General features: G+C 46.1%; 2 protein-coding genes across 5 annotated transcripts in view; one reads left to right on the top strand and one right to left on the bottom strand.

Moving 5' to 3' along the window:
• Window positions 1-6,576: 6,576 nt before the first annotated feature.
• Window positions 6,577-16,657, bottom strand: SYNPO2L (synaptopodin 2 like). Of its 2 annotated transcripts, XM_007520383.3 has the most exons (4): window positions 16,441-16,657; window positions 14,406-14,557; window positions 13,229-13,743; window positions 6,577-9,706 (listed from the first exon to the last, which is right to left on the bottom strand). In XM_007520383.3, the coding sequence occupies exons 1-4, from the start codon at window positions 16,543-16,545 to the stop codon at window positions 7,542-7,544; spliced, it is 2,937 nt and encodes a 978-aa protein (XP_007520445.2). In that variant the 5' UTR covers window positions 16,546-16,657; the 3' UTR covers window positions 6,577-7,541. The 2 variants fall into 2 exon arrangements, with proteins under 2 accessions (XP_007520445.2, XP_016042441.2); XM_016186955.2 differs by lacking the exons at window positions 13,229-13,743; window positions 14,406-14,557; window positions 16,441-16,657 and adding an exon at window positions 11,612-11,769.
• A 9,851-nt stretch (window positions 16,658-26,508) lies between these two features.
• The window catches only part of SEC24C (SEC24 homolog C, COPII coat complex component), a 27,619-nt gene continuing 26,149 nt past the window's right edge, over window positions 26,509-27,978 (top strand). For 2 of the 3 annotated variants that reach the window (XM_060175447.1, XM_060175335.1), the window contains exon 1: window positions 26,509-26,660. The gene's annotated coding sequence lies outside the window, so the exon portion shown is untranslated. Of the gene's footprint in view, window positions 26,681-27,978 lie in introns of all 3 variants that reach the window. The other variant, XM_060175391.1, reaches the window with a different exon arrangement.

The following is a 27,978-nucleotide window of genomic DNA, read 5'->3' as shown; positions in this document are numbered from 1 at the left end:
CAAATGGCACAGGGGGTACTGAGACCCTGCACCAAAGACCCCGCCCTCCTTCCCCAGAGACCTAGGAAGGGGTGGGAAAGTCTTTGGGATTCTAAACTGTCTGAGTCTGGGATCAGTGTGTCAAGGACTCCCCTTCCCTTGGCACCTAGAATCTGAGAGCCAGAGAAGCCTAAAGGGAGAAATTGAAAACTGAGAGGGAGAGAGGAAGCAGGCAGCAACTGGTGGGTAGAAATTCAGAGTGGGGGAGTGAAAACTTGAACTGGAGAACATGTTCAGAGAGCCACTCAGAGCCAATCTAGGCTGGGGGAGGGTAAGGGTGGGGGTAGGGGAATGTCAATACTGTGTGTGTGTGTGTGTGTGTGTGTGTGTGCGCTGTCTGAGGAAAGGAAGTTTATTTATGGGTGAGAGTGGATAGCATAATAGTTATGTAAAAAGACTCTTATGCCTGAGGTTCCAAAATCCCAGATTCAATCTCCTACACCACCATAAACTACAGCTGAGCAGTGCTCTGGTTAAAAAAAAGTGTTTTATTTACAACCTAACTCCTCTTTGGGGGTTCTGGGATGGGTTGGTCTTTCTACTGGGAGAGTCAAATCTTGGCAGAATAAGGGACCAAGTTACCAAATCCAGCACTTCTTAGCTTGTCAGGGATTGTGTAGGGGAGACTTCACTAATTCCTTCTTTTTTGTTCCATTTGTTGTTGAGACTAGCTGCTCAGTTTAGCCTATTCTGCTGGTGTCCTGATAGCTACATGTAGGCTTCTGACTAGCTAGGGTCTCACTCTCTGAGGTCCCTGCTTGGAATTTTCTTCAAAGAGAACACAATTCTCACAGGATCTGGACTGTCTCATCTTCACTATACCAGAAGAACGGCAGGGCAGGAGCACAAGCTCCAGAGTTCCCCTGAAGCTCATTTGCCTGGCCTCCTTCTTCAGTGACAACACTGAACATTCTGGACCCTCCTCTATGTTCTGCTCAGGTTCTGGAACCAGCTGCTTCAGGAAGTGACTTCTGTGACTCCCAAAATATCCTCTTCTGTCCCACGTGAAAGCTCCACTCTATCCGACCATGACTTTCCCCCAGTCTGAATGTTCCAGGTTCAGGCTAGGAGCTAAACATTCTCTTACCTCCCACTTTAGCTGACCTCAGTCCAGACTAGTTTAGCCTGAAGATCCCTTACGGTTTGTCCTCTTCTATTTTCTCCCAACCCAAAGAAGCAGTTAGGAGAAAAAGCAAATTGAAAATACAGGGAGAGGGGAAAGGCAGCACTAGCATAATGGTTACTTTCATGCCTAAGGCTCTGAGGTCCCAGGTTCAGTCCCCAGTGCCACCATAAACCAGAGCTGAGCAGTTGTCTTGTTAAACTAATTGCAAAATGGGAGTTGGGCGGTAGCACAGTAGGTTAAGCGCAGGCAGCGCAAAGCGCAAGGACTGGCGGCTCAAGGATCACAGTTCGAGCCCCTGGCTCCCCACCTGCAGGGAAGTTGCTTCACAGGCGATGAAGCAGGTCTGTAGGTGTTTGTCTTTCTCTCCCCCTCTCTGTCTCCCCTCCTCTCTCCATTTCTCTCCTATCTAACAACAATGACATCAACAACAACAACAATAATAACTACAACAATAATACAACAATGGCAACAAAAGGGAATAAATAAATAAAACATTTTTAAAAAAATCGCAAAATAGGGGCCAGGAGGTGGCGCACCTGGTTGAGCACACATGTTACAGTGTGCAAGGACCCAGGTTTGAGTCCCCTGGTCCCCACTTGCATGGGGAAAGCTTCACAAGTGGTGAAGCAGGGCTGCATGTGTCTCTCTGTCTCTCTCCCTGTCTATCACCCCCTTCCCTCTCAATTTCTGGCTGTGTCTATCCAATAAATAAATAAAGATTTAAAAATATATTTTAAAAAATTGGAAAATAGGGGCCAGGTGGTGGCGCAACTGGTTGAACACACATATTACAGTGCACAAGGAGCTGGGTTCAAGCCCCTGGTCCCCACTTGCAGGGGGAAAGCTTCACCAGTGGTGAAGCAGGGCTGCAGGTGTCTCTCTGTCTCTCTCTCCCGCTCTCTCCTCCTCCCCTCTCAATTTCTGACTGTCTCTATCCAATAAATATATTTAAAATTTTTTTTTTAAAAATTCAAAATATAATGTCATCATTACTATCCCCCCCCCCAAAAAAAAAAAACAGTCAAAGAGAAGAGACAGCTCACTGGGTAAGGTACATGCCTTGCTATGTATGCAGTCAAGGTCATGCTCCAGCACCACACAGGAGCACCATAATACTGGGGGAGACTCCACTGCTCTCTAAATAGAGAATAAAGGGGCCAGGTGGTGCACACATGGTTAAGCACACACCTTACAGCACACAAGGATCTGGGTTCAAGCCCCTGGTCTCCACACACACAAAAAAAGGTGAAAGCTTCACCAAAGATGAAGTAGGATTGCAGGCGTCTCTCTGTCTCTTCCCCTCTCTATGTCCCCCTCCCTTCTCAATTTCTCTCTCTCTCTAATAATAAATAAATATTTTAAAAAAGAAAAGCATCCATAAAAAAATAAGTGAAAATAAGGCAGCTCTGGGGACAGGGAGATAGCATGGTGGTTTTACAAAAAGACTTTCATGCCTAAGGCTCCAAGGTCCCTAATTCAATCACTGACACCACCATAAGCCAGAAACACCACCATAATCAAGAGATGAGCAGTGCTCTGGTAAAATAATGACAATTGATTAATTTAAAAATGCACATATAGGGCATCCAGGCAGTGGTGCACCTGGTTAAGTGCACATGTCACTATATACAAGGACCCAGGTTTGAGCCCCTGCTCCCTGCCTGCATAGCGGACACTTCACAAGCATTGAAGCAGGTTTGCAAGTATCTTTTTTTTTAGTTTCTATTAACTTTTCTTTTTTTTTCTTTTTAAGAAAGGAGATATTATCCACCCGATCTCCACATGCCATCCCCTCCCCTGATAGCTTTCCCATTCTCTATCCCTCTAGGAGTATGGACCCAGGGTCATTGTGGGTTGCAGAAGGTGGAAGGTCTGGCTTCTGTAATTGCTTCCCCGCTGAACATGGGCGTTGACTGGTCGATCCAAACACCCAGTCTGCCTCTCTCTTTCCCTAGTAGGGTGGGGCTCTGGGGAAGTGGAAGTGATGTTCCAGGATACATTGGGGAGGAAGAGGGAGAGGGAAAGGGAGAGGGAAAAGGAGTGAGAGAGGGAGAGGGAGAGGGAAAGGAAGAGGGAGAGAGAGATAGAGATGTAAGAAGGAGAAAGAGGAGAAGAAGACACACAATAAATTGCCAAGCGGGAGGTGGCACAGTGGATTAAGCCTTGGACTCTCAAGCATAAGGTCCCAAGTTCACTTCCCATAATCACATGTGTGAGAGTGATACTATTATTCTGTATCCCTCTTTCTCTCAAAAAGAAAAGTTTAAATTCAGAAACAAAAACATCTCTAGTGATGAAATCACACATGTATGATGTCCCAGTTCTGCAAACAAACAAAAACCCAGAAGTGATTTCCTATGACTATATAAAACTACTGAGTAGAAGAAAATAAAAATTAGCCTCTGGTGGTTCGGGAGGTGGCACAGTGGTGAAACTTTGGACTCTGAAGCATGAGATCCCAAGTTTGATCCCCGGCGGCACATGTGCCAGAATGATGTCTGGCTCTTTCTCTCTCCTCCTATCTTTCTCATAAATAAATAAAATCTTTAAAAAAAAAAAAAAAAAAAGGAGATTTGTTAAAAAAAAAAAAAAATTAGCCTCTCCTCTCTGGGTCATTCCTTCCTTTAGAATTCTGCCCTGTGGCTGTATACATGGGGAGCATCAAGGTCCTAGACCTAATTATTGGCACAAGTCTGCCCTCTGCTGGTAAAACTGGAGCAATGGCACTTTACTTCTTAGAAGTCTAATTCTAGGTGGCCTCCAGGGACATTGCTTTGTTCACACTGACCCATCTGTGACTCCATCCCTTCCCACTCCACCTTCACATCTAGCCATTGCTTTCCCTTCATTTAACTCCGGTGGCAGAGGTGGACGGAGGCTTCTCAACTGTTAACATGGTTGCTTTCTCAAGCAATCTAGGAAATGTTGATGGCAAAAGACAAGGATTGGGGCCAGGTGGCGGCACACCTGGTTGAGCGCACATGTTACAATGCGCAACAAACCAGAGTTCAAGTCCCTGGTCCCCACCTGCAGGGGGAAAGCTTTACGAGTGGTGAAGCAGGGCTGCAGGTGTCTCTCTCCCTCTCTATCACCCCCCTCTCTCTTGATTTCTGGCTGTCTCTATCCAATAAATAAATATAATAATAAACTTTTTAAAACATTAAAAAAAAAGACTCAAGGATATTTTTGACTTTTTTAGCTCTATAAGCTGAGGCCTTACTTGGGAAAAGTAGAGATTGGGATAGGAGGGGTGGGGGTGAATCTAGATATAGACTGTGGAAAGAGAAAAATAAGGACAGTAGTGAAAGTGGCTAAATCAGAGCAAGACAAAGCTTAAAGAGAAAATGACCAGGAGGAAAAGGGGAAACGAATGGAAAATAAAAGGGCAGGAATAAAGAAAAAGGCCAGGAGATCAGGAGAATGAGCTAGAGAATATTAAGGGGAGATCATAAGTTGGTCATAAAACTAGAAGGGGCAACGCAACGATGGCCACCTCAACATGCTTCGGCTCAGACTGTCCAGAGACTTCACGTGTGGAATGACAACCCTTCAGCTTCATCACTCGGGTGACACCTTTCCTTTCATAGCGTTCTCTAATTCCACCCCAGGTGGTTCACTTTCTAACGAAGTCCCAAAACCTAGATATACACCAGTTTCTGTGAGAGAGAGCATATGTTCACATGTATCCATAAACTACTGCAAAATATACACCTGAAAGCAGAAGCACACTAAAGTTTGCAGTGAGTAACCCCCTAACACTTCCTCTCCACTATTCCAACCTCTGGGTCCATGATTGCTCAACAATTTGTTTGGCTTTGTATGTTAACTCTCTTTTCAGCCACCAGGTTCCAGATGCCATCAGGATGCCGGCCAGGCTTCCCTGGACTGAAGACCCCACCAGTGAGTCCTGGAGCTCTGCTTCCCCAGAGACCCACCCTACTAGGGAAAGAGAGAGGCAGACTGGGAGTATGGACCGACCAGTCAACGCCCATGTTCAGCGGGGAAGCAATTACAGAAGCCAGACCTTCTACCTTCTGCAACCCACAATGACCCTGGGTCCATGCTCCCAGAGGGATAGAGAATGGGAAAGCTATCGAGGGAGGGGGTGGGATATGGAGATTGGGCGGTGGGAATTGTGTGGAGTTGTACCCCTCCTACCCTATGGTTTTGTTAATTAATCCTTTCTTAAATAAAAAATAAATTAAAAATAAACTAGAAGGGGTTGGGTGTAGATAGCATAGTTGTTATGCAAAGAGACTCTCATGCCTGAGACTCCAGTGTTGCAGGTTCAGTCGCATGCACCACCATGAGCCAGAGCTGAGCAGTGGTCTGGTAAAAGAAAAAAGGGGGGGGGGGGGCTGGGCGGTGGTGCACCTGGTTGAGCACATGTTACAGTGTGCAAGGACTTGGGCCCAAGACCCCGGTCTCCACCTACAGGACAAAAGCTTAGCAAGTGGTAAAGAATGCTGCAGGTGTTCCTCTCCCTCTTTATTTCCCCCTTACCTCTCAATTCCTGGCTGTCTCTAACTAATAAATAAATTAAATAATTTTAAAAATTAAAACAAAGCTAGAAAAGATAGGCCAGTGAATAACTTACTAGGAGAGTGTGTTGCTTTGTCACATGTAAGATCCAAGTTCCAGCCTGGCTCCCCCTGCACTGAAGCAAGCTTTAGTACTGTGGTCTCTTTCATTCTAGCTAAAATAAATAAATAAATAAAACAAATGGAAAAATGACAATGACAGTAAGCATGGAACATAAGTTTATTATTCTTGTGCACAAAAATATTGTGACTCACACCCAACATATAAAGGAAATGATCAAACTCTAGATCAAGCAGTAAATGTGACTGGTGGAAGTCATGGCAAGAAGATCATAAATCAAGATGAACCTGAATCTGGAAAATAAATCAAGGTCTAGGGTCTGAGGGATTGAACAAGACTGAAAAGAAGTTTTGGTTCTAGGTATTTCCTTGCTCTTTCCCAAGTTGCCAAGCTGCAGAAGATAGAGGGAAAGACCCAAGTAGCACAGATACTAAATATTTTTTAACACCTATCCCATCCCACACACTCACATCTCCCACCCCCAATATCATTCCCCTTCACTCTAACAAGTACACCTTCCTTGCATTTCCACCAACCTCCCTTTGCACATAGTTGACTTCTTGTTACCCAACTTCACTCTGCCAACACTGCATTCTCTCTCTACCATGCTCCTCCCTGTGACCTAATTTCATTTAGTTCATTTTGCCCCTGGTTTCTGCCTGACTTTCCACACCATGACTCTTTTGTTCCTCCTTTCTGTCTTAGATTGTGTGGCAATAAAGCCAATGATTTTTTTTTCACTCTTAGAGGAAGTTTCATCTCTCTCTCTCTCTTTCTAATATTTTATTTATCAATGAGAAGGATAGGGAGAGAGAGAGAGAGAACCAGACATCACTCTGGTACATGTGCTGCTGTGGCTCAAACTCAGGACCTCATGCTTGAGAGTCCAATGCTTTATCCACTGCACCACCTCCCGGACCACTTTCTCTTTTTTTTTAACTTCTTGCTCATAGGTCTCTCAAGTTGCTAACTTTCTGGAGTTCCTGAGGTATAGTTTCTTAGTTCTATTCCTGGCCCAGCTGGTATAACTCATCCTATAGAAACTTCCCTGGTCCTTCAAGTCTCCTCAAACTTCCCTATTTTGGGAAGGCTATACACCTGCTACTACTGCTGGCCTTTAATTCAAGTGAATCTTCCTCTCCAATAGACTATTCACATGAGGTTACCCAGCCCTCCTTTCATCAGTGCAATGGTAACACCCAGACTGGGTTTTCACTTAGAACACTCTTTCAAAGGAGAAGCAAGTCTTGCCTCAGATGGAAGAGCACACCAGTGCGCATGCACATACACTTGCATGTGTAAACACACATATACAACTAGGCAGATATAGTGACTTAGTAGGGTCTGTTCAGTTCTTTTGCTACCTGCCTGGAGATGAGTTTCTTGCCTGAGATCTCAGTAGTATCTTCTCTGTGTGCTTCTTATTGAATGTTAAAATGTAGCCCACAGAGAGAAAAAGCACCAGTGTAGAGAAGTAAAGACCAGTGGAAGAGTGTGAGTGCATAGACCTAGAGATAAAGACAGAGATCTAAGCAAGCAATTACAGTGACAAAGACAAGCACAGACTCCAAAGCTGAGGCAGCAGGTTGGAAAGCAGCAGGGTGTTGGGAGTAGGGTGTGGGGGAGGGGAGGGAATGGGACACCAACTCCAGAACTATCTCTGGCAGGAAGGCCTCTAGATAGATGCCTGAGAGAGGTGGGAAGATGGGGTAGGAAAAGCAACTTTACCAATTGGATGTTCCACCTCTCCTTGGTCCTGGGAGTTGTACCTTGCTCAGTGGTGGCCTGCTCCAGGCCTCCACACATGAGCCTGCAACCCGGTTCTGTTGGCTGAAAACCGGGGCCTGGCTACCTGGAAACCACAAGAGCTGGGGGAGGTTCCAAGACCCCTAGGAGACTCCGGAAGAGGGGTCGGGCTAAGAACGGGCGCCGAGGCCAACTCTGCCCTCCAGATGGGCTCATCCAGTGTAGTGGATGCTCGAGGGGCAAGCACAGTGGGGGCCAACGGCTCTGCTGTGGGCTGAGGGGCTGGAGTGGAAAATCGACGGATCTCCTGAACTCGAGTAGTTTGGGGGGTGGCCAAGGAGGTGGAACCAGGAGTCAGGGGAGCCTCATCAAAACAGAACATGGCAGTTTTAAGTTGGTATGGCTGGTGGCGCATGAAATCAAGAGCCTTGATACCCTGCTTGGGGGTTGCCTGGGGACCCTGAGATTGGACCTTACTAGGGAGAGTTCGGGCAGCCTGAGGGAAAAAGGGAGACAGCAGAGGATTGTAAGCAATCGGAGGTGGAGCACGGATGTTGGGTGAATATTTCCAGGAAGGGGGCAGTGAAGGAGTAGGAGAAGGGCTTCTGGGTCGAGGACCAGAACTAGGGGTAGCTTCCACCACAAACCTGTCAGCTCGGCTCTGCCGCTTAGCGAACAGCTCCCCACCCCTGCCCTGAAGCTTGGGTGTCTGTAGAACTCCAGAAGGGGCTTCTGCCCCATTCACTAACCCATCAGTGAACCCACGCGAAGGCTTAGGTGCCACAGGGGGTGGAGTCTTAGGTGTTGCAGGGGGCGGGGTCATGGGAGGCGGAGGCGGGGTTTTAGGTGTCACGTGAGGTTGGGCCTTGTAACTCCTGACCCTTAGGGGCTGCATGAAGTTGCAGGCTTCCGCGCCCAGGCTCAGAGCATCCTCTTCGGGTCCAGACTCGGCACCCCCAGCCCGGGGTCTTTCATCCAGGTTCTGCACCAGCGATAGAAGCTCGGGGTTGGGCGAGTTCTTAGTCTCCTCGTTTCCCGGCCGGAACATCTGCCTCCGGGTCCCGCGGCGCCGGGCCTCCTGGAGGATGCCGGTGCGGGCAGCTGGCACCGAAATGCGCTGCTCGCGGGTGCTGGGGGTCTCGGGCACTGCGGAGCCTGGGGAGAGAGCCTCTGGGTGCGCGGCCTGTCTCAGAGGCGCCGAGAGGAAGATAGACGCAGTGGAGGTCATGGCCGCTGCGCTGGGGGGCGTGGAGCAGGGCTCGGGGGCTCCGCCGGGTGTTACTGGACGATTAGGGGCTGGGATGTACAGAGAGCTGGTGGCCGTAACGGGCCCCGAGGACCGTGGGATGTTAGGGGATGCGGGGGTCGGCACGTGGCTGGGAACCCCTGAAATGTAGCTGGGCAGAGGGTTGGGGCCCTGTGGAGAGGGCAGGAAGGGCGGTGGGGCGGGGTTGAATCCTCCCAGGCTTTGATTCACCCTCTTGGGACCTTGGGGTCTGAAAATGACCGAGGTGGTACCTGGCCGCTGCCCTTGGAAGCCTGGGATAAAGGGCCTGGCTGACCGGTTAAAGATGTTTGGGGTCGTGGTGGACACTCCACCGCTTGGGAGGAGGAAGGGGCTGGGGCTGGCAACCGGGGCCAGCAAAGGACTGGGTGGTTGCACGGCCGCCTCAGGAGGCGCGCTCTGCGCCCGGGGTGGTGACTGGAGGCCCTGTCCGTTAAGCATGGCTGCTGTGCCACCCCTGGTGGGCTCCTGGGTACAAGAGGCCGCTCTCTGGCGCTGCTGTTCAAAGAGCTGGACTCCTCGTCCAGAGGCTTCCCTCAATTGCCCTCCCTGCCCCAGGCCTTGGCCCTCGGTTGCCCTTGAGCCCGGCCTGGCCAGCTCCATGTCCAGATACGGGCTGTCCCAGTCAGACTGGTTGGTAAGGCTGCGAGCATCAGAGAAGGCCTCCTCCTCCAGCTCAGACTCACTGGTTGGAGGGACGCCGGCTTCCTCCTCTTCAGTACCTGTTCCAGTGGCAGCCCCAAAACTCACTAGGGTGTACTTCTTGGCTCTCTGCCTCCGTTTCTTAAACATAAGCACCCCCTTTGAGTGGGGGTTGGGAGCTGCAGTTAGCAGGGATGCAATTGTTCGGCACTTGGTCTTGGCCTCTTTCACACTCTTCTCTTGGAGGCTCTCTGCCCGTTGCAGTTCTGGAGAGGTCAGGAGACAGAAGGGTCAGCGAGTCTCTAACGGTCCTGTTCCTCAAGGTTTTCAATCCTACCCCAGTCAGCTCTGTCAGGCCACCTACCTCCCAGCTTTTCACAGGCCCGTCCCACAATATCTCCTCCCTGTGACACAGTCCTTTGATTTGGGGGAGAGAGAGTAGGGGGAAAGGTGAAACCAAGGACAGCTGAAGGGAAGGCAATCTAGCTGGCTGCCCTGACAGCACTCTGACCAGAGTGCTCTTTCTAGCCTCTCATCCCTCTATTCTTATCACTCCCAAGAGGTGCTCTTAACCCACACACATTCCTCTTTTGCCTCTTCTGGGGAGAGCTATTTCCCCTAACAGATAGGGGATTGAGGCAGGTCCCAGGGAGAGAAAAAAATGGAAAGAGATACTTTTCTTCCACCACAGGCCAGACTAAGAGCCTTCTCAGAAAGTTTAGGATTTAGTCCCTCTTCCCCAGGTTACCTGTATATTTATGGACACAGAGGACTCTGAACAACAAGGATCTTCATCCCAACTCCACATCATATAAATTCATAGAAATATGCTGACTACACTTTATTTCAGCAGAAATACAGGTCTAAATGAAAGCCAACTGTGGGCATGTTTTCTCATAAGTACTTTTCTCTCTCACTCACATGTATCCTTAGCTTATACATACCCCAGTTCATATACCTACATCTAAGTACATGTGTCCACAAAGAAACACACTTGCTCTGACATTCATATGGATGCATTCTCCAGATGGCCCTTCTTCCCAGAGTTCCCTCTACAGTGACCCTTTCACTAACAACTGATATAAACTTAAGAGCTAATGTTGGCCTTCCAGCTGCCAAGGCACTTCCCTACCCCTCAAAGCCAAAGGTGGCCTCAGATCCCAAATACTGAAAAAAGCCAGAGAGCTGCTCTCCAAGGAAGCCTTCAGATCTTTAAAATTGCTTCAAAGTCATGCAGTCTTCCCTCCAAGCACAGTGTGAAAGTGGGGCTGGGCTTCTATGAGGGTCAGGAGTACTCCCGGCTTGCCAAGCCTTTCAAGCAGAAAGCCCAGGCAGGCATACAAAGACTATGCGATAATGGGGGTTGGATGGGTTTCCCTAAGTTTGTAGGGCCTGTGGGGTAGGGCCAGGAAGTGAGGGGGGTTGCCCTGTTGTTAGGTCCCTAAGACACAGGTACCCTCTGGTCTATACTCCCCAGTTCCACCTCCCAATTTTAGGAATTCCGTTTGTTGTCCACTCACACTACCAAGCTCCTTTCTAATTATGTTCACCCCAATAATTACACCATGCTGTAGTACTGTGGGTGAGAAACTGGCATTGGAGTCAGTTTGGTTAGTTTTCTTTTTTCCCTTGGAAGAGTTATTTCATCTCACTGACATTCAGTTTTCTCTGTAAATTCAGTTTCATCTGTAAATGATGATGATAATGACTATCTCATAGACTTGCTGTGAGGATTAAGTGAGATATTGTTGGTAAACTTAATGAACAGCAGTTCTAAGGCCCACAATGAATAAACATTATTATCAGAGTTTTCTTGCTACAAGCTGCACCTGTATGTAGACTTTCTTGTTGATGCATATCTTCTTCCAGGGATTTCCACATACATACCATTAAACATTCATAAATCACTCACACTTTCTCCCATACAGTCTCTCCCCCTGAATTTTACATAGTCCTTGTGACTGTGAATCCCTTTGCCATGTGCTATAGCATCAGCTCATTCTGAGACTGGGGCAATGAAACTCTCCTGAAAAAAGAAGGTTGAGGAAATCAAAAAGGAGGGGGCAGGAGAGGAAGACCATTCCCAAAGATGCCCCTCCCTTCCTAAACTATTGGTGTATTCCGTATCCATTCTAGACCCCAGAACTCTCCCAGCTATAGGAAGGTAGTACCTGCATAAAATGAGTCCTGGAACTCAGGAATTGGACTTGAGTCTTTGTTGCAGCTGGCCTGGCTCAGAGGCTCTTGGCTGATGGGCTCAAAGGTCTCCATGCCGAGAAAGGCAGTCTTAGCTGGAGCAGGACCAGCTAGAGCTAACCCCCACGCCTTTTAAAGCCCCTTTGTCTAGTCCCCAGAGCTGGCAGCTGAATGAGCTCACTCTGCTATTTTTGGAGCCTGGCCCCCTCCCTTCTCTGGCAGCCCCACAAGCCCTCGTGTGATGGACACGGGCACCTGTCTACCCTTCCCCCAGCATATCCCACTCGACAATAAGGTCTGGTTGGCTAAAAATATCCCTGAGCCACTAACCACAGTGTCACCCAGCCTGGAGGAAAGGGAGGGGGTGAGAACTGAGGACAAATACGGGACCCTGGGCATGTATCTGGAATTTCTTTGTGGAATGCTGGATACTCTCAAGGATGTCAGACTCTAAACTGTCACATCCTTAGCCTCTATTCTAGACCAAAACACCACATTTTATAGACCAAAAATAAGAATGGTAGAGGGAGAACAACGGGAGATAAAAACCAGAGGGATAATCCTGGGATTTCCAAGGTGACAAAGATATCTGGGGGACAGACATGGAGGACACAGAACAGGGGAAAGGTTCATTCTAAGACACTATTCTGTAGCTCACATCAAAAATAGCAAAGTGCCTAAGATAAATTGAATTAGCTTTTTTTCTATTTATTTATTTATTTTACCAGAACACTTCTCAGCTCTGGCTTATGGGGGTGCAGGGGATTGAACCTGGGACTTCAGAGCCTCAAGTATGACAGTCTGTTTGCATAACCATTATGCTATCTACCTACCCCCACCCAGAACTAGTCTTTTTCTATCCAGTCCTACATTTGTGCCTGAAATAAGGAGCAAAGGGTCTGTCCCTCTACCACTTCTCATGACTGTTCCATAGCCACCTATCCTCAGAAGTCCTAACTGAATTTACAAGTATCAAAGATAGTTCTAGTACTATGCCTACAGTTAATGCTAAAGCCTTGTCCTGCTTTCAAATACTTCTTTTTTTTCCCCCTCTCTCTGTGGGTCTTGCTCATCGAATACTTCTCTTTTCCATATCTGCAGAATTCCTTAATCCTGTCTGATATCTAATGAGATCATAGCAACAACAAGAAAACCATGAACTCATGTCCCTAGTTATGCTGTTCTTGGGTTAGAGTTTTTTGTTTGTTTGTTTTTTGTTTTTTAGACAGAAATTAAGAGGGAGAAGGAGAGATAGCTGCAGCACTGGCTCACTGCTCATGAAACACACCACCTGTGTGCCCACATGCTTGCGTGCGTGTGTATAGGCTTGAATCGAGACCTTTGCACACGGTAATGTGGGCATTCTACTGGATGCACCACCTCCCAACCCCCAAACCACCTGTACCTTTTAGCCACAAACAGCAAAATAATTAAAACCGTGAATCATTACTACTACTCAGGCCTTTTCTCCACTTGTCCCCAAAACTGTATCCAAAGGAAGCATAAGGTAGGCAGAATGGGCAGTTATGGAAGGGTAGATTTAGAGTTCAGATGGAAGGATTTGGTTAGGGAAAGGGGGTTCAAGCACTTACTGGCTTGTTTGGCCTTCTGGGTGTAAGTGGTAGTAAGATCTTCGGCCACTGGATTGGGAACAGGTCCCACCATAGGGATGAGATGAGGGCCAGGACGAAGCGGGCCATGGGGCAACAGCAGAGCCTCAGCTGAGGGTGGCTGAAGACTTTCCCCATCCTCCCATGATGGGGAGCTCACACGGCTGTCACCCTGGCTAGCAGGGCCAAGGATAGCAGCTGCTGGCTCTGCAGGGCTATCAGACAGGTAGACCTCATCAGGTGGGGCTCCTGGAAGAGCAGGCCTTGTAGGGCCTCGGCGGCGGGGGCGGCGGGGCTTCTCCTGGGTGGCAGGGCCATCAGCATCACTGTCTGTCTCTCCGTAGTATGCTTCACTGTCAGGAGGTGAGAGAAGGCTCCCAGGCTGAAGAGGCTGAGAAACTGGAGCTCCAGGGGGCTCAGGACTCATAGGGGACAAGGGTGATAGCACCTGAAGCTCACTGGGGGATGGAGATCGCACAGGCCCCTCATCCTCTAGCCTGGATAGAAGAGATTAAAAAAAAAAAAAAAACTTGAAAAATGGGCTGAGATTGACAGGAAGATGTAGAAGGGGTAGGAGGAGGTAAGGGGTGGGGGAGAGAACTGTGGTATAAGCAAAATTAATGAGCTAGAAAGAATAAATTTCTAAGAAAAATTGGGAGGTATATAGTCTGGGAAATAGCTCAAGCTGAAGACCTTGGGACGTGTGTGCCTGTAGCTCCTGGTTTAATCCTGGCACCACATGTATTGGAATTCCAGTTCCTCTCCCTTCCTCTCTTTCTCTTTCCTTATCTCCGTCCCTCCCTCCCTCCCTCTTATATGAAACTGTCTCTACCTCATATGAAATAAATAAATAAATAAATAAATAAATACTGTTTTAAATGGAAGGCAAATATGGAGTGTTATGATAGAAATGGACTTAACAGAAGATGTAATGGGGAGGACACAGGCTAATGGGTTGAAATAGGCTCCCAAACTCAATTACCTACTCAATGCCCTCATCCCTTATCTGCCCATTGGGAAACATGTACAAATACCCACAGTCCAGCATAAATGCTTAAGCAGAAATGGGTACTTGATAGTAGCTGAAGTCAGGTCAGCTGAGACAGGCAATAGAATCCCTAGACTAGGGGGACAGAGGTGAAATGGGATGGGTTCATACCTCTGCACAGTGAGGACAAGCTGATTCCCTGAGGCATCGATGAGACTCATGGCACTGGCATGAGAGAGGCTAGTACAGGAGACTCCATTGATGGCCAAAAGCTGGTCCCTTTCTCGGAGTCCAGCTCTGCCAGCCTGGCTCCGTCTTCGGATCTAGAAAGATGGTGAAGGAAAGTTCCAAAGAATAGAATAAAAGGAGTTAACACAGAAAATGCTCAGGGGTCAGGTAGTAAGCCCGGCGGGTTAAGCACACATGGAGTGAAGCACAAGGACCGGCATAAGAATCCCGGTTCGAACCCCCAGCTCCCCACCTGCAGGGGGGTCGCTTCAAAGGCAGTGAAGCAGGTCTGCAGGTGGCTATCTTTCTCTCCCCCTCTCTGTCTTCTCCTCTTTACATTTCTCTCTGTCCTATCCAACAGCGAAGACATCAATAACAACAACAATAAAACAAGAAGGGCAACAAAAGGGAAAAAATAGACTCCAGGAGTAGTGGATTCGTGGTGCGGGCACCGAGCCCCAGTAATAATCCTAGAGGCAAAAAAGAAAAAACAAAAACAAACAGAAAAGTCCCATGTGTGGAGGAAATTTTACTATGCTGGGTAAGAAAGAGTAGGGAAGGGTATGGGACTGCAGTAAAGGGATACTGGGAGGGAGAAAGTTCAGGAAGTCAGGGCTGTCAATGAATTAAGAGTGTCAGAGGGTCAGGAGCTGGGTGGTGAAGCACCTAGTGGGCACACATGTTACTGTGTGCAAGGACCCAGCTTCAACCCCCAGCCCCACCTGCGATTCATGAGTGGTAAAACAGTGTTGCAGGAGTTTCACTTTTTTTCCTCTCTAACTATCCCCTCTCAGTTTCTCTGTCCTATCAATATATATGCCATGGGGAAGAGGGGGTACATCCTGTGGGCATTGTGCCCCATGGATATATCCCTGGTGGCAAAAAAGAAAATCAGGGAAAAATGTAGGGGAGAAGGTACTATAAATAGCGGCTATTATCCCCCCAAAACATTTCTCCAAAGGCAGTATCTATAACAGCCATCAGTCCCCTTCTAGGCCTTGGAGTTCCATTGTCTGCTGAGTCAAGATTTTAGAACAGGGGCTGAGGAGATAATTCATTGTTACATAGTACAGGATATACATGCCTGAGACTCCAGAGGCACCAAGTTCAATTCCTGCTACCATCATAAACCAGAACTGAGCAGTGTTCTGATTGCTTTCAAAAATAATTCATTATAATGTAATATATACACACATATATAATGAAAATAAATCCTAATTCTAGAAGATTATGATGGTGTGCCATATATGTACACATAATAACAGGACTATTGCTTATTGAGTACTTACTAAATGTTAGGCACTATGCTAAGCACTTTATTTGTATTATTGTATTCAATTCTTAGATTCTATGAATAGTTACTATTACTAGCCACATTTTACAATCAAGAAAATTACATAGGCATAGTGAAACCAAAAGGGTAACAATTTCATCTGGCAGGCAAAATCTTTTCATAACCCTCCTAGCACCTTGAAAGAAAAAGTCTTGCCTATGGAGAAGAAGAATTTAGCTTTGGTAAAAAAAAAAAAATAAAAGAGCACTGAAAGCATGAGCAGAACAGGGAAGGGAAAAACAGGGCAGGACAGGGCAGGGCTGGGTGAGACAGCTTTAGCTTATCACATATCAGTTTAGTTAGAAAGAAATAAGAAACTTTCCTACATTTCCTGGAGTTTGGAGTAGTAGCACAGACCCAGGAGACCAAAAGCTGGATACCTAGGCTCATATCTCTGCTATGGTGGCACCAGAGGGAACTAAAGCAGTCCTGTTCTGGAATACCAGGACTTCCATTTCCTGAGGACCCTCTACAAGATGCCTATGCTCAGATACCCCCACAGACAAGAACATGCTTTCCTGCCCACCTACCCACTCCATTTCTCTACACAACCTCCCACTTCTCCCCCATGGGCCACCACATGATTTCCCAGCTTCCCTTAGGCTCCTTTTCCCCTGAAACTTCAATTTAGGGACTCTCCCTTACCTTGGACACCTGTAAGGGTTTCCTCTGTTCGGCCCCCCCCTGAAGTCGGAAGCCCCAGGGAGCTCCCCCCGACAGTGTGACCAGCACCTTCTCCTCAGCACCCATTTCTCAGCTTGGCCTAAATCCCTTAGAGTTTGGACAGTGTCCCAGGGGGAGAAGTTGAAGTGCTGGTACCCCGTCCGGCCTGTCTGGCTGTCCTGCCTCTGCTGCCCCAGGCCTTACCCGCCCCCCCTCCCCAACACACATACACACATACACCACACACCACAGGCAGGCAACTTGGCCCTTAGATCAGTACAGTCCAGCACATGTGTCCTGTCAATCGGAGCTGTGCTCAAAATAGTTGTCGGCTGTACTCCCCTCCCTCCCTCAGTGGTATAACTCTCAGATCTAATTATAGCAAAACTTCTGCCCTTCCCTGTCCTCATTCTCCTACATGGGTCTTGTACGCAGAACTCAGAGTACCAGTTCTTTAGGCTCTGTGTAACTAGCATAAACCCTTTTAGGGACTGTACCTTCCCTGATAGGATTATGCACTAATCCCAGCTGTTTTCCTCAAAAAAGCAGAAGCGATTTCAATTCCAGAGGAAGGAATGTCTGGGTTTGTCCCACAAGTTCCCAAGATCCCCAGAAAATTGTACACCCTTGTTGTATGAATTTATGTATTGTGTCTCTGAAGGTGGCACAGTGGATAAAGCATGAGATCCCAAATTCAGTTCCTGGCAGCACATATGCCAGAGTGATACTCTCTTCTTTCTTACTCTGTCTTAGTCATAAATAACAAGCTGAGCTATTTCCCTGACCCTAATAAATAAATCTTTTTTAAAAAAACCATATGTGGTGGTCCAGGAGATGACGCAGTGGCTAAGGCATTAGACTCAAGCATGAGGTCCTGAGTTCAATCCTCGGCAGCACATGTACCAGATTGATGTCTGGTTCTTTTTTTTTTTTTTTTGAATGTTTTTCTTTTTTTACTTTTTCTATATTTATTTTCCCTTTTTTTTTTTTCCATTATTGTTGTTGTTGATGTCGTCATTGTTAAATAGGACAGAGAGAAATGGAGAGAGGAGGGGAAGACAGAGAGGGGGAGAGAAATATAGACACCTGCAGACCTGCTTCACTGCCTATGAAGCAACTCCCCTACAGGTGGGGAGCCGGGGGCTCGAACTGGGATCCTTACTCCGGTCCTTGTGCTTTGCGCCACTAAACCGCTGCACTACCACCCAACTCCCTGATGTCTGGTTCTTTCTCTCGCTCCTCCTATCTTTCTAATATATATATAAATTATCTTTAAAAAAAAAGAGATCATATGTGTGGGGGAGATAGCATAATAGCAAACAGACTATAATATCTGAGACCTCCAAGGCCTAAGGTTCAATCTGCCACACCACCATAAGTCAGAGCTGAGCAATGCTCTGGTAAAAATAAAAATAAACAAATAAAAAGACCATATGTATTCATCAAAATGGAGATTTCATTGCAGTTCTGGGCCCAATGTTAAGGCATTCTTTATTAATGGAATTATTTTAATATGTTGTTTATTTATTTATTGGATAAAGACAGAGAAATCTAGAAAGAAGGGGGGATAGAGTGGGAGAAAGACATCTGTAGCACTGTTTCACTGCTTGTGAAGTTTCCCCTTTAGGTGGGGGTGGGGACTTGAACATGACTGTGTACTGTGACATGTGTACCACCCAGGGGCACCACAGCCAGCCCACTCTTTTTTTTTTTTTCATTATTTATTTATTGAAGATATTTTAACGCCATTCTTGTAGAGTTTTAGAGTGTTTTGATATATGTCCTATTTGTGGTGGTCTGGTTGTTTATAGGAGACCTTTCAGAACTTCTTTCAGGGAAGGCTTGGTGATGGTTGCTTCCTTCAACTGTTGCTTGTCTGAGAAGGTTTTGATGCTTCCATCTAGTCTGAATGACAATCTAGCAGGATATAGTATTCTTGGCTGAAAGCCTTTCTCATTGAGCACTCGATAGATATCTTGCCATTCTCTTCTGGCCTGTAGTGTTTGTATGGAGAAGTCTGCTGCTCATCTTATGGGTTTTCCTTTGTAGGTGACTCTTTGTTTTTCTCTTGCAGCCTTGAGGATCCTTTCTTTATCCTTATTCCTTTCCATTCTAAGTATGACATGTCTTGGTGTCTTTAGGTCTGGGTTAATTCTGTTTGGGACCCTCTGGGCTTCTTGAATCTTTATGTCTTTGGTGTTGTCTAGACTAGAGAAATTTTCAGCTATTATGGCCTGGAGAATGCTTTCTTCCTCTCCTTCTCTTTCTTCCTCTGGTAAGCCAATAATGCGTATATTGTTTCTTTTGAAGTCATCCCATAGGACTCTGTTGTTGTTTTCAGCATCTCTTAATCTCTTTTTGAGATCTCTTACTTCTTTTTTAGTTGTCTCTAATTCATCCTCAATCTTGCTAATTCTGTCTTCAGCCTCATAGATTCTATTCTCTCTGCCCTCTACTGCTTTCTGGAGTTCATCTATTTTGTTGCCCTGCTCTGATACTGTTTTAGCTTGTTCAGCTAGTTGCCTTCTTAGCTCAGAGATTTCAGCTTTCAGCTCTCTAATAACCATGAGATTATTAGAATTTTCTTCCATATTCTCATTTGTTGTTCCTGCATTTCTTTTCTTTTTTTTTTTTTTTCCGAGCCCCCAGCTCCCCACCTGCAACAAGCGGTGAAACAGATCTGCAGGTATCTACCTTTCTCTCTCCTTCTCTATCTCCCCCTCCTCTCTCAACTTCTCTCTGTCCTAGCCAATAAAAATGATAAAAATGTCCACTGGGAACAATGGATTTATAGTGCTGGCACTGAGCCTCAGTGATAACCCTGGAAGCGAGGGGGGGGGGAGGAGAGAGAAAGATACTTGCAGTATTGCTTCACCACTTGTAAAGCTTCCCCACCCCACCCCTACACTGGGGACTGGGAGCTTGAACCCAGGTCCTTGAGTATGGTAATATGTTTATTCAACGAGGTGTGTCACCACCCGAGCCCAATTCTTTTTTTTTTTTTTTTAAAGAAAGGATTAATTAACAAAACCATAGGGTAGGAGGGGTACAACTCCACACAATTCCCACCGCCCAATCTCCATATCCCACCCCCTCCCCCGATAGCTTTCCCATTCTCTATCCCTCTGGGAGCATGGACCCAGGGTCATTGAGGGTTGCAGAAGGTAGAAGGTCTGGCTTCTCTAATTGCTTCCTCGCTGAACATGGGCGTTGACTGGTCGGTCCATACTCCCAGTCTTGTTCCTGCATTTCTGATTACAATTTTTTCAAATTCTTTACTCACTCCTGTTATTATTTCCTTAGCTAATGTTTGGATGTTGAACTCGTTGTTTTGTGCTTCACCCTCTGGAGGACTTTTAGCTGGACTCTTGTCCTGGTTCGAGTCTCCAATATTTTTTCTTGTTGTTTTAACCATTTTATATATTATGTTATGAGTTCCCTTTATCAGTACTTTTCAAATTATTGATCACTATTGCCTGGATTGACTTGTGTCTAAGTAATTTAATTAAAGGGTTTACTGTGGTGGAAGTTAACAGTTTTTTTTTCAATCCCTGAGTTGGAGCTCAGTGGTGTAAAAGCCTTTTTTTTTTTCTTTCCTGTAGGCTATGGGTGCCTGAGGGCTTTTAAACTATCAATAGGCTTCTTCGCTTAATCACTGACTCCTGACCAAGAGATAAAGCAGGGTGTGGCAGAGATAATCCAGTGGTTGTGCAAAGAGACTTTCACAGCCCCTCAGCTATGCCACCGAGGTATAGGTCTTCTCCTGAGTTTCCCGGTTAGATCTCTGTCCCCTGGTGTCCCTTCCTGTTGCTGCTCCAGATTCTGAGGGTAGTAGCAATGGAGACTCAGAATTGCACTTGGTGAGTCTCTGGGGAGTCCTTTCCTCCCTTCAGCTGTCCCCTTGTTGTGGAGCAGACTGGAGGTGGTGTCTCCACTGATAAGCTGTTGAACTGTTAGCAGTCACTTAATCTCTCCTTAGGCCCCTCTCTCCTCTCTGTCACCAGCCACGCGTGTTTGTACTCACGGGTGATTTACTGGGTTCCTGTGGTCATTCTAGTCCTGTCTTGTTTCGGTCTGGGTGGTCTCCTTTCATTATTTATTTATTAATGAGAAAGACAGGAGGAGAGAGAGAAAGAACCAGACATCACTCTGGTACATGTGCTGCGGGGGATTGAACCTCATGCTTGAGAGTCCAATGCTTTATCCATTGTACCACTTCCTGGCCACTCCCACCTTTTTAAAAAACCTATTTATATATTTATTTTTAATAGTATTCATTTCATTATTTATTTATTCTCTTTTGTTGTCCTTGTTTTTTTATTATTGTAGTTATCATTGTTGTTGTTATTGATGTCGTTGTTGGATAGGAAAGAGAAATGGAGAGAGGAGGGGAAGACAGAGAGAAGGAGAGAAAGACAGACACCTGCAGACCTGCTTAACCTCTTGTGAAGCAACTGCCCTGCCGGGGAGTCGGGAGATTGAACCAGGATCCTTACGCTGGCCCTTGCGCTTTGCACCACCTGAGCACTACCGCCCGACTCTCAACCTATTAATTTTATTTATCAGAAGACTGCTCAGCTCTGGCTTATGCTGGTGCCAGGAACTGAACCTAGGATCTTGGGGTTTCAGGCGCAAGAAATTTTTTTGTGGTTTTTTAAAAATTTTATTTCTTTATTATTGGATAGAGACAAGGAGAAATTGATAGGGAAGGGAGAGACAGAGAGTGAGAGAGACAGAGAGACACCTGCAGCCTTGCCTCACCACTTGTGATGCTTTCCCCCTGCAGGTGGGAACCAGGGGCTTGAACCTAGGTCCTTATCACTGTAGTGTGTGCACTTTACCAGGTGCACACCTCCTGGCCCCAAGAAAGTTTTTCTTGTTGTTGTTGTTGCAGTTGTTATTGTTATTGTTGGATAGGACAGAGAGAAATCCAGAGAGGAGAAGAAGACAGAGAGGGGGAGAGAAAGATAGACACCTGCAGACCTGCCTCACCTCACCACTTGTGAAGCGAACCCCCTGCAGGTAGGGAGAGGAAGTTTTTTGTTTGTTTGTTTGTTGTATAACCATTAGTCTATCTCCCTGGCCCTTTCAACAAGTATTAATTTAACTTGGCATACTACCAACTACTAATAATATACACTAGTACATCTCAATCCAAACTAAAGTAAGTTACCTTCCAGTTCCTACAATTTTAATAATAGCATTATTTTAAAATATTTTTATTTTATTTATTATTGAATAGAGACAGAGAGAAATTGAGAGGGAAGTGGGAGATAGAGAGAAGAGTGGGAGCAAGGTGGTAGCACACTAGGTTAAGTGCACATAGTACAAAGTGCAAAGACCCGTTGAAGAATCCAGGTTTGACCCCCAGCTCTCCACTTAGAGGAGAGTCGCTTCACAAGTGGTGAAGCAAGTCTGCAGGTGTCTCTCTCTTCCTCTGTATCTTCCCTTTGTCTTTCAATTTCTCTGTCCTATTCAACTAAAAATTAAAAAAAAAGAAAAGAAAAAGGAAAAACTGGCCTCCAGGAGCAGTAGATTCATCGTAGTGCCACACCAAGCCCCAGAAGGCAAAAAAAAAAAAAAAAATAGGGCAGAGGGTAGATAGCATGGTTATGCAAAGAGCTCTCATGCCTGAGGCTCCAAGTCCCAGGTTCAATCTCCCACAAGCCAGAGTTGAACAGTGCTCTGATTTAAAACAATAAATAAAGAAAAAAAAATATTTTAAAGAAAGTATTTATTCCCTTTTGTTGCCCTTGTTGCAGTTATTACTGTCGTTGTTGTTGGATAGGACAGAGAGAAATGGAGAGAGGAGGGGAAGATAGAGAGGGGGAGAGAAAGATAGACACCTGCAGACCTGCTTCACCGCCTGTGAAGCAACGCCCCAGCAGGTTGGGAGCCAGGGGCTTGAACCAGGATCCTTACGTGGGTCCTTGCGCTTTGCGCCATGTGTGCTTAACCCACTGCCCTACCGCCCGACTCTCAGAAAAAGATATATGTTAAAAAAAATAGCTTAAGAGAGAAAGACTCTGCAGCCTCCCTTCCCCTGCAGTTGGGGACCAGGGGCTTGAACCTAGGTCCTTGCGCTCTGTTAACATGTGTGCTTAACCAGGTGTGCCACTGCCTGGCCTCTCAAAAATATATTTATTTATTTATTTATTTATTTATTTTTACCAGAGCACAACTCAGTTCTGGCTTATGGTGGTGTAGAGGATTGAACCTAGAACTTCAGATTTCATACATGAGCGTCTCTTTGCATAACCAATATGCTACCTTCCCCACCCTTATTTACTTTTTTAAATTCATTTAATAACAATCAATAAGATTTTTAAAAATATTTTATTTGTTTATTCATGAAGATAGAGAGAGATAGACAGAGGACAGGACATCACTCTGGTACATGTGCTGCCAGGCATTGAATTCAGGACCTCCTGCTTGAGAATCCAACACTTTATCCACTGTGCAACCTCCTGGACCACCCCTTATTTACTTTTTTAAAAATATATTTATTTATTTATTACCTTTTGTTGCCCTTGTTTTTTTAATTGTTGTAGTTACTGTTATTGTTATAGATGTCCTCGTTGTTAGACAGGACAGAGAGAAATGGAGAGAGGAGGGGAAGACAGAGAGGGGGAGAAAGACAACTGCCTCATCGCTTGTGAAACGACCCCCCCTGCAGGTGTGGGGGGGAGCAGGATCCTTATGTCAGTTGGTTCTTGCATTTGCACCACCTGTTAAGACCTGCTGCGCTACCCCCGACTCCCCCTTATTTACTTTTTAAAGTTTTAATCATAGAACTGTTGAGCTCTGGTTTGTGGTGGTGCTAGTAATGGAGCCTGGGACACCAGAACCCCAAGTTTAGTAATTCTTTTTGTATAACTTCTGTGCTATCTTCTCGGTCCAATTAATGACCTAGTTTGTCCTTAACAACAACTAATATGGGGCCAGGTGGTGGAGCACCTGGTTGAGCATACATGTTACAATGCTCAAAGAACTGGGTTCGAGCCCCCAGTCCCCACCTGCATGGGGAAAACTTTGCAAGTGGTGAAGCAGGGCTGCAGGTGTCTCTCTGTCTGTTGCCCCTTTCCCTCTAGATTTCTGGCTGTCCAATAAATAAATACTTTTTAAATTTGTTTATTCTCTTTTGTTGCCCTTGTTATTTTATTATTATAGTTATTGATGTCGTTGTTGTTGGATAGGACAGAGAAAAATGGAGAGAGGAGGGGGAGACAGAGCGGGGGAGAGAAAGATAGACACCTGCAGACCTGCTTCACTACCTGTGAAGCGACTTCCCGGCAGGTGGGGAGCCGTGGGCTGGAACCGGGATCCTTACACCGGTCCTTGCGCTTTGTGGCACGTGTGTTTAACCCACTGGGCTACTGCCAATAAATAAAATTTAAAAAAAAAACTAATAATGTTAGGTTTGCAAATCTAAGGAAGCACCAAGAGACTGGGATGATGTAAGTAACAAAGAGCCCTTATTGTATTCTAGCCGGCTAGGGCCGAGTTACCGAGGGGCTGACAACAGTATGACAAGAACTTTGGCTCACTATTTATTTCACAGGGCCAAGAGCATGACTCAGAATACAGCAGTGCTCCAAATACAGTAACTATTTTAAAATATTTTATGTATGAATATGACACAGAGTCACAGCGAGAACAAAAAGAACCAGAGCCTCACTCTGGCAAATGTGATGCCAAGGACCAACACTCAGGACACAAACCTTTTTTTTTTTTTCCCCCTTTTGTTGCCCTTTATTGTTGTAGTTATTATTATTATTGATGTTGTTGTTGTTGGATAGGAGAGAGAAATCAAGAGAGGGGAAGAGAGAGAGGGGTAGAGAAAGACACAGGCAGACCTGCTTCACCGCTTGTGAAGTGACTCCTCTGCAGGTGGGGAGCCCAGGAACCGGGATCCTTACGCACAATTGCGCAGATCCTTGTGCTTTGAGCCACTTGCGCTTATCCTGCTGCGCTGCCACCCAACCCCCAAAACGTCTAACTCCAGTGCATAAGTCACTGCTATCTCCTAGGCCATATCCAAATAAGATTCTTAAATAGTTAAACATTATTTAAAACATTAAATAAGGGCATGTATATATTTTCATTTTACAAGTATTAACTATAATTGCTATTCATTAAATGGCATACGTTTATTATTATTACTTTAAATTTTTACTTATTCTTTTTGTTGCCCTTGTTGTTTTATTGTTGTTGTTGGACAGGACAGAAAGAAATGGAGAAAGGAGGGGAAGACAGAGAGGGGGAGAGAAAGACACCTGCAGACCTGCTTCACCGCCTGTGGAGCGACTCCCTTGCAGGTGGGGGAGCCGGGGACTGGAACGAGGATCCTTATGCCCGTCCTTGCGCTTTGCGCCACGTGCACTTAAACCCTTAAACCGCTGTGCTACCGCCCGACTCCCAATTTATTATTACTTTTATAACTCTGGCAAACCTGATGTTGGAGCCTTATCATGCCTGAGAATTCAACCCTTTATCAACTGAACTGCCTCCTGGGCAACAAATGGTATAATAATTATTTTAGGAACTGTAGCTCTCATAACAGTCTGATGATATCTTGAAACCAGAGTTCATTCAGCTCTGCATTTAATCCAAGACACAGTAGCAAATAAATAAATAAATAACTAGGCTAACTGTGGCTTCAGTGGTTGTGCAGTGGGTAAAGCCTTGAACTTGCAAATCAGATGTCCTGAGTTCCATCTCTGGCATTACACGTGCTATAGAGTGATGGTCTGGTGGCCTCTCTCTCTCTAGTGAATGAATAAAGATTTTTTAAAAACTAACTATCAGTAATTACTGAGTGCTTATTGTGATGCCAGGCAGTCCATATAACTTCTTTTAATTTGTTGTTGTTGTTTTTAGGGGCAGGGAAGACAGCACAATGGTTATGCAAAGAGACTCTCATACTTGAGGGGCTATGGTCTCAGGTTCAGTCCTCTGCACCCACCACCACAAACCAGAGCTGAGCAGTGCTCTGTTAAAAAAAAGTTTTGGGAGGTAGCACAGAGGCTTAAGCGCACGTGGCGCAAAGCGCAAGGGGTGGTTCGAGCCCCCCCCCCCCCCAGGCTCCCCACCTGCAGGGGAGTCACAGGCGATGAAGCAGGTCTGCAGATGTCTCTCTTTCTCTACCCCCCTCTGTCTCTCTCCATTTCTCTCTGTCCTATCCAACAATGATGACAACAATAATAATTACAACAATAAAGCAACAAGGGCAACAAAAGGGAATAAATAAATAAAAGTTTTTGTTTGTTTGTTTTTAGAGATTTATACCATTTCGGCCAGGGGATGGTGCAGTAGGTAAGGCATTTAACTCTTAAGCATGAGATTGCCCAGCATTTCATATACCAGTGATCTTCAGGTACTCTCTCTTTTCTCTTATAAATAATACAAAAGTATTTACACCATTTAGCTTATATGAGATAGAATGTCACACGAGAACAGCAGGAGAAAACAAGAGCGCCACTCCAAATGTGATGCCCAGAGGGAAGGGGCCTTCAGGCATTCGAACTTCGCACTCTGCCAGCTTAGCCTCTACGTAACTTGTGTTATCTCCATCCTCTCAAAGAATGCTATTTGACGTGCATTAGGTATTTTCTCTCTTTTGTGATGAACGAAACTGTTGGAGATCAAGCTACCCAAATTAGGGCACTACTGAGCCAGAACTTAGAACCCTTTAAGTCTGCAAGTCGAGTTACTGTCCTTTACCACAGACATTCTACAAATCTCATAACCAGCAAAGGTCACTGATAAGTGCCACCTTCGAAGATGGAAATCAATGGGGTCAAGGGTCAGCAGGAAGTGGATTCAGGATTCTGGATCAAAGGTCACTGATACTTCAGAGGCTGATTGAGGGAAAATTACTAAAGATAGCGAAACCTACCCTTCGCAACTGTACCTCGGCTGGCGAGACCATAAAGGGACAAGGACACTAACAACAAAAAGCGGAAATGTATTAGGAATTTACGGAACCTCTCAGCGCGGCCACGACTGGAAAAAAGGAAGTGACATTTGCTGTCATCCGGGTTCCTCAGAGCCTGCCTACTGTAGACGTGGCAGAAGAAGGGGCTGGCCCTGCCCCGTGGGGGTGGGACTTCCTGGGGCCAGATACCAGCCTCCTCGGAACCGGAAGTGGAGGCTAAGAGCCTTGACGTTAGGAACGAAGTCGAACCTGGATCTGGAGCCGGGTGAGGAGTGGCCTCGAGAGGTTGGTGGGTAGGAAAGCAGAGAGGCCAGGGTATCACTGGCCAGATCGGGGTCCGGTCTGAAAAGGAAGGGAGGAGCCCAGGGGCGGGGCCCGGCTAGAGACCCTTGCTTCACGCAGTCACAACCCAGGATCAGTCCTTAGACCCTCCCTTCTCTCCTCCCGGCCCAGATTCCAGCGTCTGCTTCCTGCCCCGAGCCTATGGGAGCTAGACATTCGATCTCTGTGCCTAACGAAACAGCCTTTTCTGATCGTGGCCTGAGAAGCTGATCTGAGTTCTTGATTTAGATTCCCGGGGCTCCCAGCCTCCACAGCTCAACTACTTTCAGAGTCCTAGGAAGCTTGCCCCGCCCCCTGGTTGTCACCCTCCACTGTTCACCCTAAGTGGAGACTCAGGCTCAAGTCTCTGGGATTTGTTGGAGGGGGATTATTTGCCGGAGAAGGAACTCTTTCCACCCCACCCCGCACACTCATTTTAGGAAAATGAAGGGGAGGAGGGAGGCATCTATCTGTCAAGCTTAATGTTGTGACTTGTGCAGGTTTAGGATTTGAAGGAAAAAAAAAAAAAAGACAGCTTCGGAGCTGGCTTTCAGTTGGGAGTCCAGGAGCAGCTCAGTTTTTCTATAGACAAGATGGCCCTTCCTGGCATAGGGGAGAGGTCCACTGTTTCACTGCAGCAGGTTAGGTGCTCCTGCTTTATTTATGACCCTCTCTCCCTTCAGGCTTTAGGATACTCAGAATGATAATTCTGTTTGAAGTAGATGTTATTGGCCCTATTCTTGGAAGGACCCTGAAAAGGCTGTCAAATTCATGCCTCTCTTCAGCTTTGTAATACTTTTTGATAGCTTAGATTCATGACAGGCATATTAGGAGAACTGAAAGAGAACTGGTATTTGGAATACTCATAGTCCTTCTGTTTGAAAAGTGAGGTGACTGAAGGATCTTTGCCAGTGAAATCTAACATTCTTGCTTATCTGTTTATGTTATTGGGAGGCATTTTTGGTGATTTTTCTGCACACGTTCTATTTTTTAAAATATTTATTCCCTTTTTGTTGCCGTTGTTGTTTATCATAGTTGTTGTTATTATTGTTCTTGTTGGATAAGATAGAGAGAAATGGACGAGAGGAGGGGAAGACAGGGGGAGAGAAAAGACACCTGCAGACCTGCTTCACTACCTGTGGAGCGACTCCCCTGCAGGTGGGGAGCCAAGGGCTTAGCAAGAATACTTAGGCTTTGTACCACCTGCACTTAACCCGTTGTACTACAGCCTGGCTCCCCACACGGTTCTATTATGGTACTTT

This window comes from Erinaceus europaeus, chromosome 1, assembly GCF_950295315.1.
Source record: "Erinaceus europaeus chromosome 1, mEriEur2.1, whole genome shotgun sequence".
In the NCBI taxonomy this organism is placed as follows: domain Eukaryota; kingdom Metazoa; phylum Chordata; class Mammalia; order Eulipotyphla; family Erinaceidae; genus Erinaceus; species Erinaceus europaeus.
Note: the sequence above shows the minus strand (reverse complement) of the source record. Positions and strands in the feature narration are given on the sequence as shown.

Excerpts from the sequence above, each read along its gene's own strand:
- SYNPO2L (XM_007520383.3), bottom strand. The coding sequence starts at position 16,545 with ATGGGTGCTGAGGAGAAGGTGCTGGTCACACTGTCGGGGGGAGCTCCC. Across the intron at positions 13,744-14,405 it reads CTTGTCCTCACTGTGCAGAG|GCTAGAGGATGAGGGGCCTG; the intron begins GTATGAACCCAT and ends TCTTCTATCCAG. Across the intron at positions 9,707-13,228 it reads CCAGAAGGCCAAACAAGCCA|AACTGCAACGGGCAGAGAGC; the intron begins GTAAGTGCTTGA and ends TGACCTCTCCAG.